Source organism: Xenopus laevis, chromosome 8S, assembly GCF_017654675.1.
Source record: "Xenopus laevis strain J_2021 chromosome 8S, Xenopus_laevis_v10.1, whole genome shotgun sequence".
NCBI classification, from domain to species: domain Eukaryota; kingdom Metazoa; phylum Chordata; class Amphibia; order Anura; family Pipidae; genus Xenopus; species Xenopus laevis.
In genome coordinates this window covers 67,932,530-67,943,697 of record NC_054386.1, presented here as the reverse complement: position 1 = coordinate 67,943,697, position 11,168 = coordinate 67,932,530, and the positions used below count along the sequence as shown (strand labels likewise).

General features: G+C 38.0%; 1 protein-coding gene across 2 annotated transcripts in view; it reads left to right on the top strand.

Annotated features, from left to right (window-relative positions):
- The first annotated feature begins 747 nt into the window (after window positions 1-747).
- The window catches only part of LOC108700135, a 54,708-nt gene continuing 44,287 nt past the window's right edge, over window positions 748-11,168 (top strand). Inside the window, exon 1 of one of the 2 annotated variants that reach the window (XM_041574865.1) lies at window positions 748-967. In XM_041574865.1, coding sequence (XP_041430799.1) covers window positions 834-967 — 134 coding nt within the window. In that variant the 5' untranslated portion in view covers window positions 748-833. Of the gene's footprint in view, window positions 975-11,168 lie in introns of both variants that reach the window. The other variant, XM_018233036.2, reaches the window with a different exon arrangement.

Here is an 11,168-nt window from a genome sequence, read left to right as displayed (position 1 = left end):
GTTCTACGAGATATATATATATAATGTCAGTACAGTGAGCCCACTCCTCCCGGATTTAGAGTGTAGATGGTGGTGCGTTGGTCAAGGCTTTATGATATATTCCATTAAATGGACCCGCACTCCTTCATTTTGGTGAAATAAATTAATGTGCTTTATTCACAAATTCATCTCCAACGTTTCGGTCCTCTCTGGGACCTTTTTCATCCTTTTCATCCTTTATAATTACAAAGAAAAAGCTAATTGGTTATCAAAATTTTGATTATTTGGTTAAAATGTATTCTATGGGAGATGGCCTTTCTGTAATTCTGAACTTTCTGGATAATGGGTTTCTGGATAATGGATCCTATACCTGTATATAGATATAAATATATGTGTGTGTATGGTATTATATACATCAACATTTTTATTTATATTGGTTTCAATTTTGAATTGACAAAAGAACCGTTTCATTTAATGCAACTGAAAATCACTTGTAGTGTAGCAGAGTTACTTCAGTTAAATGTTCCAGTTCCAATTAATGTTGAAAGCAGAAATGCCAGTCAGACGTGCACCCACATGAGTCTGTAAAAAGGCACAGCTTGCTGTACTGACTCCTTGGTTAACCCTCATCCCTTGAGTAATCTCACCCGAGGCAAGACTTGATGGTGTGCTGCATAAGGATGCTGTTTCCACACAGCACAGCCGGAGGAAGCTCTGAAGAATGGGAAAGGGGAGGTCACAGCACTGTGCCTATCCATTTAAGGAACAAGCACAGCCTTCCTTATTCCCAGATGGAGAGATCACTGGTCTGCCCCTCTTAGCTGTGACTTCTATCTGGACATGCTAAGTGCTACATGTATGGGGATTTACAGGGCTGGATCCTAAGGACTAATTGCAACTTAAAGTGGAGGCGACTGAATGACAGGCCTGCATTAAGTAAATGCTTAGTGCACCCAGACAATGTCTGCATTGTACAGTTGTCTGAAAGGTAAAAAGTAAGTGACTATTCTTCTTATGGTTTTTTTTTTTACTCTCTGCTTTATAAAGAATGGACTAGAGTAAAGGCAAAACTGTTTGTCTGTGAACATCTATGAACATTTATATGAATATTTATATGAATTTTGTAGTTCTTTCTTGTGTGTCAGCGGGATTTCTGCGCATCTTGGGGTTATACAGCTTAAAGGAGAAGCAAGGGGGCTGATGCAAATTCTCTGTAGCACTGCATATATTTTACTGTTGATTAAAAACTCAGTTTCTTTTCCCTGTGAGTAGAAGCGATTTTATTGAATTATATTGTTGGGTGCTGCACAACTGCTGAATTGATCCAGAGGGATTTGTTTACAAGCCTTGGTAGAAAAGCTGAATTGACCAAGGAGAGCCAGAAATATAAATATATATGAATGGGATGTGCGTTTTTCTTGTGTTAGAACTTCTCTCGTCTGGTACCCCTTGGCTCATAGTTGGTGTGAGATTTTAAATGGGAATTGGGGATGGAGGATAGAGGAAGCTATGAATTTCCCAGACAGGTTCTAAAGATTCTGTTCTACAAACCTAGTAAGATCAAAATATGCCAGCCTGGCTATTTACATTTTGTTCTAACCACAGAGCAGGGATGTCCAAACAGTGTCCATTCAGATTCTACTGAAACACAACTCCCAGCATCACATGACAGCCAGATGCTGGAATACATGGGACTTACTAGCTGTAGGTGAAGTCAGTTTGAATCGAAATGCTAATTGTATGTGATTTTCTTGATAAGCCTTGTGAATTGTTTCCTTTATATACTGAATAGTTGCTGACACATGTGGCAGATGTTATTCTTCCATTATTAAGATGTATACATCATGCAAAAAGGCAATTACTCTCTGAAAAGCCCCAATGTTTATTTTTAACCTAAGTTTCCTATGCAGCCAGAATGCAGTCAGAACAACACATCCTATTTTAGTTTTATGAATAAGCTAAATATTCTTGGCAACAGAATGCACGTTTCTCTGGTAGTTTTTCCAGCATGCAGAAGCATAAACTCTCATGGCTTTTCCGTCAAAGATTTTTCGTTGAGCACAAGAAATACTTTGAAAAGAAAAACAATCTGCACACCTTTCTGTAGACGGAACACTGCTAACCCAAAAATGTGCCAGGAAACATCTGTGGCCTGATAATTTGGAACAGATCCACTCACATTCAGCAGGGATTGGATGGAAAGATTCATTCCTGCCCTGACAGAAGTATGTAAACCTAGCTTTGTGCAAGAATGTTGCTCCTGGAGCTTTCTATAAAAAAAATTAGTGGAAAAAATGTAGGAGGATCCTATTCAAATATTTTATTTGGGGAGCTGATAAAAACACCTTTACAAACTTCAAGTCTACAAAAAGATCCACCTAGTGGTAGATATATTTAATAATACATTGATGTTATAAAAAAAAGTAAAAGCGAAATAAAATAAACTTCGGCATAGTTAATTTCAGAAGAGAGTGTGCATTAGTTAGTACCAGATGGTAGCTGTCTTTTTTTTCTTTTTTAATAATACGAAAACATGGTAAGCAAGATACATAATGTTAAATTCAATTCTATTTCCAGTTTCATTTTATTGTTACTTTTTACCCTTTGTAGCCAGTTGTTATAGTGCTGGCTTCATTTTGGGATATCATACATGCAGCATTCTGAGCTGACTGAAGAGTGTTAGAACGTCCTAACAAAACAGAACAGTTCACAAGCAATTGCAGTACAAATGCGATTTCCTGTTCATCTGATCTAACCTCCCTGAGTGTTTGTAACTGGACACTTACACTCACAATACCTAGACAACAGCATTTCTGTGAATAAAAGGAAATTGGAACTTTTCTTTAATTACTTTTTTTAAATTTGTTGTATCCAACCTATTCAGTGCATCATGCACACACACAATATTGTGGTCCTTTAACTTCTTGAAATAATCTACTTGTTAGTTAGCTCTTATGTTATCTATATTCCTAGATACACTTTACCATATATAGACATTTATGCACCAAAGTTCAAGAAGGGAGCACTTCCAGAGAATGAGTTAAACCAGAAAGCAAATTTGCCTTGTTTAAAGCAAGCCACTGACCGCGAATAGGATCTAAACTGAACAAAAATTTACAGAGTAATCCTGGGCCAAACTGCAATGCTCAAATAATCACATTATTTTTCAGCATGACTATGTTAGTGTATTAATAATGCAAGTTTTAGAAATCAAAAATTATTCCCATTCCTACTGGACAACTACTATGTTACAAGAAATCGAAGAAAAATTTGTACTGAAATAATAGTATAATTTAGATGCCATCTGTTGTTTTGTATTATTGTATGGTGCCAGTCAACCAGGAAGTAGAGTTAAAATGATAGGCAGGCAAATGTATAGGAGACATCTTCAATGGAAAGATCAGAAATGCAATATGGTATTAATGGGGTCCCCTACAATTGATTCATCTGTAACCTCCAAATGGCTGCCTTGAATGACAAAATAATAATTTAATTTGTTGGAGAAAAGCATAACAAAAAGGCAAATAATTTATGGTCACAAAAAAACAAAAAAAAACAAAGTGCACAAACAAGACCAATTAATGTTTTACTTCCTTTTTAAAGAGCCATTATGCTGACTGATTATAGACTTAAAAGGTTTATATGGCTTCCTTCCTGTGTAAAACAATGGTGTTCTCGTGTCTGAGAATGACATCATTTAGAGGTTATTGCTTCATAAATCCAAGTGAACATTTCAGCATTATTCCCTATAATCTGGCCATTTGAGGGCACTTTCCATTAGTGTACATGTGGCTCCCAAATATATATATAAACAAACTAATGGGTGTCATTGTTAAAACTATCAGAATTCAACTAAACTACTAATATGCTTTTGTCTTATAAAAGGGGCATGCAACCCTGTTATGGTTTTATTGCTAGATTGAATCCTAGAAACAGATCAGTGTCAGTGAAGAAAAAAAACATTGTGATTTATATTGAATACATAATTTGTTATTTTTTAAGTATCATTGTATAGGTCTTGGAAGTTTATGAACATTGCATTAAAGGCCAGCTACTAAACTCAAAAGTGACCCGATGGTCTAAATGAGCAGCTATAAATGGAGAATGAATTGTGTATAAAATGCACCAGTAAAATGTTTGTTTTCAGTGATATTTATAAACCTTTACCTATACTGTATAAGGGTGAATGTTAACTTGTTTTTTTGCTTTAGGGACTCTGTTATCTGTTATAATACCTAACTTTATTAGCCTCAAGTTTGTTCCATCCATTATTATTTAAGATTTGGAGTCTGTTTGGTATTTGCATACAGTACGGTACTGCAGCACTCTCAAGTACTTTGCTGTATGAAATTCCCATGGTTAGTGCTGGAGGGCTGCTGTGTCTGGTATTTAGGCAAAGCCAAATATTTTGTTTGGTATTCAATTGAATACAAACATCATGACTACATCCCATATGCTGTAGCCCCTAGAGTTGTAATTTTGGACATAATCGGCCAGATTCAATTTGGTTTTTTGAATTTAATTCAATAGAATCTCGTCCATGACTTTTTGCATGATAAACCTTATTCTCACTGAATTGAATCTGGCCCTATATTTCTTTCTGTACAAAATTTCGTAGTGTGCATGTTTTTATTTTAATGCATGGCAAGAAAGACTTTTTGGTCATAATGTGGGAAATTCAGCATTTGCATTAATTGGGTCTGAAGAAAAAAAAAGGAGAAGCAGTGTGATTAAAAGAAAAAGGGTATAAGGGGGTCCTCCTATTAACCCATGATCTCAGAAACAGGATCATATATTTTAAGTGTTGTGGCACATTCTGTATATGTATGAAAGGATGAAATGGGCCCTGGCCCCATCAGGTTAGTCCCGCATCTCCTTAAATGTCCTGCGTTTTTATTCCCAAGCAGCATCTTATCTTTACTGGTGGTGTTGCAGGAGGTACAGAGCCCCAAAAGGGTGTTGGTGGGAACCTTTACCTTCAGTTCAGTCTGACCAATGTGTTACAAAGTAAAAGAGATGCAATTACATACACTCAAATCATCCTCCTCTTCCCCTATTGAACAACACTGTTGACATATAGATGTATTGATGGACCAGATTGCCTAGGTATAGAGAGAAACTTATAAACTGTGAAACAGTGATATTCCTTAGAAAAAAAATCTTGATTTACTTGATTCCATTGACTGAAAGGAAAATGTGTTCCATTGTGAGGCAATACATTCTGGGACTTGAAGGCCCTCTAATTTCCATAGTGTGTGGGGCACAGAATCTTTGGACAGCAGAGGGACTTTAAAGGGTTTGTTCACCTTCCAAACACTTTTTTCAGTTGAGTTGTTTTCAGATTGTTCACCATAAATAAAGACTTTTTTCAATTGCTTTCCATCTTTTATTTTTTGCTGTTTTCCCAAAATGTTATTGTCTCAGTCTGGCAGCTCAGTGATCCAGGAGCAGATGCTGAACTGTTACAATTTGCTACATTTAGTTGAAACATTTAATTGACACATTTAGTATATGTGGGGGGGAATGTTAGCAACTATTGTATCAACTCTAACGGCTGCTTTTAATGGAACTCTGGGATTCTGCTCAGCAGGGCTAAATATAACAAATGTATCAACTAAATGTATCAATTTAGAACAGTGAAAGAGTTGGCGACCCCTACCAGGGCTGCTTAAGGGCAGAGACACACGTTGCTATTTCGGGAGATTAGTCGCCCAACGTCAAATCACTTCTTTTTTGGGTGACTAATCTCCCCGAACGTCCTTCCCGCCAGCTAGAATGTAATTCGCTGGTGGGATGGCACTCGGATCGCTTCAGCTTTCCGAAGTCGCCTAAAGTTTCCTCGTGAGGCCACTTCGGGCGAGTTTGGAAAATTAAGCATTCCGAGTGCCATCCCACCGGCGATTTACATTCTCGAAAAATAAGCGATTTGTCGCTGGGCGACTAATCTCGCGAAATAGCAGCTTGTGCCTCTGCCCTTAGAAGGGTAAGAATGAAACTTTACACTTTAAAATTAGAAAAACAGTCACATATAGAAAAAAAAAGTAATTGTAAAAAGTCTTTATTTCTGGTGAAAAATCTGAAACCAAATGGACTGAAAAAAGTGTTTGAAGGCGAACAACCCCTTTAAGTCCCAAAATCTATTGCTTTACAATGGATGAGGTTCAAGAGCTAAAGCATCTTTTACTTTAATTTTCTTTAAATCTTTTTACTGGAAAGAAAGATGAATAAATTATAAAAAAAAAAACTGCTATCTTTAGTTGAGATATATTTTTCTAGTATCCCATATAGAGATAGTTTGTGAGGTTCAATGAATGTTAACAAGGTCTGTGGGATGTTTTTTTTTTCCCATGCAGGAACTACAGAAGTTGTCTTCAACCCCCACAGCATACTGTATATAGAATATGCTGTATATGTTCTGTGTCTATATATTGTGGCACATCAACTTGAAAAACCCTAAAAGGAAGGTACTGGAGAGAGTTGTACTAACAGTTGCTAGGGACAGAGCAGTTTTCAGACAGGCAGTGAACCAGTCTTAAATAGTTTGTTTGCAAATATTGTATGTGATATTGGCTAGTGCTCTTGCTTGCAGAAAGTCCTGCTGTGAATAAAACATAGGTGCACGCCTGCTTGGAGTTACACTGAATCTTTTTTTTTTTAAATGCATTGCCACTTCTGCCATTGAGGTCTTGATAAAGGTCTGACAAGGGGACAGTGAAGCTCGCCTTTTAAATGCTAAGCATTATAGGACCGTGTGATGAATTGGCACCTAAATCCCACCCCCATGACATCAAAAAAGGGTAGAAGAAAATAATGACAGGGCCAAGGTCATACTGAGTTGTCAGAGGTAAAACCAGAAGAGGCAATGGCTGAGCAATTCCTATGTGGAGTACATCATAACCAATATGGTAGCAGAATATATCATGTCCTATCCCATATTATAAGATCCTATCATTTCAGCAAAGAGTTAGATAACTGTAATAGCACATGCATATTAGCAGTAGATAACAATAACATCATCCACATCTTTATAGCACCTAGAATGTGATAATCTACCTGTCACAAAAATAAGTCTCATAGGAAGAAGCAGTAGCTATTAACTTCATTGAGCCCATGCGGAGCAAGCATGTTCAATGTATCTACACTCCATTTGCAGAATACACTGAGCTCTGTTCCCACCCCTGGGTAAGGGTAAGCAGCGATCTATCATTATACATCTCAAGGAAGATAGTGCATCTCCCTTTTCAAGGATGTGTCTTGCCACAGGTTTATTAGATCTGCCCTTTTTCATACCTCCCAACGGTCCCGTTTTTAGAGGGGCAGTCCCTCTTTTGACAGCTCAACCAGTCCCTCGTTTGTACTGCAAAGTCACGCTTTTCTCTGCACTGAACAGCCAGAAAAGGTAACAAAGTTTCTAACTTAATTGGCTTTTGGCAGAGAGCCCAGAACAGCCACAGCAGCAGATAAGATACTTCTGTAAGCAAATAAGTAATTGTAACGATATAAGATAACAGGTCCCTTGGGAAAAGTTAGTCTTAGTTAATCTCCTGGGCCTGAAAAAAAAAAAAAACATTTGCAAAGCCATGCAGTGCTGTGCAGCTCCGTGTGCGTATGTTCGTCGTGCGGCTCCATGCGCTGAAGCAAGCAGTGCCACTCTGTGCGTGCATGCGCACCTTCTTGTGCGTGTGTACGCCGTTGAGTATGGAGGCAAGGGGGTCCAAAGGGGGGCCCTGGACAGCAGTCCTGGTGGGCCCTGGGCGCCCCAGTCCGACCCTGGTGTATTGTGTACACTAAATAAAAAAGCACTATTTTTCATATATATATTTATATATATGCTCTATATATATGCTCTATCCTCTTAACTGTATGTCCGTATTTGCATATATTCTGTGTATTTTCTGTGTTCACCCTTATTGTGTGTTTACACAGTGCTTTGGAATATGTTGGTGAATCATATATACCAATTATTAATTTTAATAATAATAATAATAATAATAATAATAATAATGGTAATACTAAATACAAGTGTAGTAACTGTGGTCCCTGTTTTATTTCCCTTGATCACACAACGCAGGCCATTTAACTGAAGGTATTGTTAGTTCTAAACAATTCACACAGTGAAGCAAAGATCTATTCCCCCAAAGATGCCCCAGTAGCTCCCCATCTTCTTTTCTGCTGATTCACTGCACATGCTCTGTCACTGAGCTTAGGGACCCACTCACAATATACAGTACATATAGATTATAAATGTCACAGTATAAGGCTGATTAGTAATTAATACAGATACTTACTACATGGCAGCCCAGAAACCAGTGCAACTAGCATTCAAATTTAATAATCAGCCCTGTAACATCATCTTATATTACAGACCAACCTAATTTTCTGCTTGATACTTTTGCGACGACCCCTAAGCTTGGCTTCTCAACAGCTGCTCAGAGCCCACTGAGCATGTGAGTGTCACAGACACTTTCCAAGATGGTGACACCCTGTCATAATTTTGATGTCCTGGATTGTTGCTGCTATTGAGAAGCTGAAACTTTAGACTGGTACAATAAGTTCAGTTTTTAGCCATATTAAATTTTATGATTTAGTTCTCCATTAAAGGAAATAAACTTTAACTTTTTTTATTAAGGTTTTGCTTATCTTCAACTATTTTCAGATCATGTAAACATTGCTATTTTGCTACCCTATGTAGCAAACTTTTAAATAAAATTCATAGATGACGTACTAGTTAGTGTTTTATCTCTGTCTAAAGACACTGGAAAAAGACAGAACAGAGAAACTTGAGTGTTTTCCTATTATTGCACATTATGGCTAAGAATTGATAAAATACACATATCTTTATTTTCCCCAGGAATGCACTGTTGTTAAGTGGTATATTTCATTCCAGAAACAAGAACCTAATCCAGGAAATCTGGCCATCTTCACAATGTTCTGAAAATGACTCCTTGTTTACATAGCTAGCTACCACTTGGGCAGGCTTTATCCTGGAAAGGAGAAGACCCTTAGGCAATGGAGTTAGCCTGGCAGCAAACAAGAGATAGGAGGTATTAAAGCTAAACTTAAGTGCTATTCTGATGAATGTTTTGTTCTTTACCAAGGAATACTGTAGAACTACATGTACATGATTATTTATGCAGCAATGTAACTTATTTGGCAACAGGCCTCTCATAAACAGCGTGATACAATTTAAAAATCTGTCATTGGTTGTTATTGTGCCACGTATCTGCCTCTAATGCTGTAATGTATTTTTTGTCACCCGCATTGTTTATAAATTGTTTTGAGCTATGTAGTGACATCAGGGAAGCTGTTTCCTCACTATAAGAAAATGTTGTCTTCAGCTCAAGATTTTATCAGGCTTCTAATATTCGTAAAAAGGCCAAAGCTACATGAAAATAAGACTAATTTACTTTAGTTTACCAAAATCCTAAAATACTGATAGTGTTCACTCATAAATGTAACCCTAATTACAGGAATAGACCTTAGGTCATATGTTAGATATATTACACTCTGGTGCGCTTGAATTCTACATCCATATTCAACAGTTTAACTTTAGGTAGATAAATTGCCTATAACGCTCACCCTTGGGCATATGCCCAGGTGCATATGCCCTGGACCTTTCGCTTAATCACAAATTTCAATATGCATTCAATGGTAGACAGGTCACTCACTGCTCCACTTCTCTGGCCCGTGTGCACTGCCCCGAGCCCGCACCTTTGGGAGACTTTCACAGCCAAATATAGAACCTTTTCAGCGTGCACTCTACGAATCAGCAGGCAGCGGTGAAGTTAAAAAGCATTTTATTTCCCAAACAATTCTCTTCCTAACGCGTTTCGTGTGATCCCACACGTACTCATAGTAATCTAGACCTTAGGTCAGCCTCACATCAGACCTCCGATGTAAGCTGTTACAAATACAAATACAGTCCACAAATTATAGCTATAATTATTATTACTCTTCAGCAAATAGAGAGTGGGCTTGTTACCGCTTGTGCAGGGGAGGGATACAGTATGAGGTAGCTGTCCGGGTTGCCTAGGGCTCCTGGCAGTGTAAAATATACTCCTCTTTTTCACATGAGCTCATTCAGTTGAGCTTATGTAGAAAATGTGCAAAAAAACCTTGAACTTTCATAAACAACACAGGCTTAAAAAAAACTATACCGTGAACAATGAAGGTATCTATAAAAAATATATTGCATAAAGCAGATCATATGTAAAACCCTGCTTTAGCTAAAGAAACAATTTTCATAAAAATATGCTTTTTTAGTAGTATGTGCCATTGGTTAATCCTAAATAGAAAATTGCCATTTTAAGTACTAAGGGCTGCCACCTGGGATCCTACAATTCGCTGTGCACACAAACAAATCAAGGTCACACATACAGTATATGTTAGGCCACATGGGTCAATCAATGGAGAAACTTCTGTCTTTTAGCCATTGTTACTCTGACAAACAATAATCCAACATAACTTTAAGGGCTGAGCCAGGCCAACTGGGCGCGGCAGTCAACCGAGCTGGCCATGTTGCCCAACACACCCATTCACGCTCTTATTTGTGCAAAAAAAGGCACACAGGGGCTCAAACAAGCTTTGTCCAGCCGGACTAGAGGTAGACAGCAGGGTAGGTACATGCCTGGTGGCCCCCAAACTTTGGGCCCTAGGCACGTTCATCTTCTGCCTAACCCTAGTTCTGGCCCTGATCCCTTAGACTGACACTGAAATGCAACCCCTTAGTAATATGTAGTGATGGGCGAATTTATTTGGCAGGCGCAAATTCACGGCGAATTTCCGCATTTCGCCACTGGCGAATAAATTCATGAAATTGCCGCAAAAATTCGTCAGTGAATATATTTGACGCCAGGGACAATTCTAACACTGGCGACAATTTCGGCGAAAATTCTAGGTGTCCATTGACTTTAATGGGCATCAGAATTGTAGCCAGCGTCAGAATTGCCGTTTCACGAATTTCGCTGGAAATTCGCAATTTTTTCGGGAGATATTCGCCCGTCACTAGTGATATGTTAAGGAGATCATTGGTTTTTTTTTTTCTTTCCCCCATGTAGGAACTACAGTTTTAGGTGGCCATTAGAGACTGCAACTGCCACAACTTACTTACACATACAGTACTGTATATCTGTGTATATGCAGTATGCTGTGGCAGTTGCTATGTCTGTGTATAGTAAATAACAAACAGT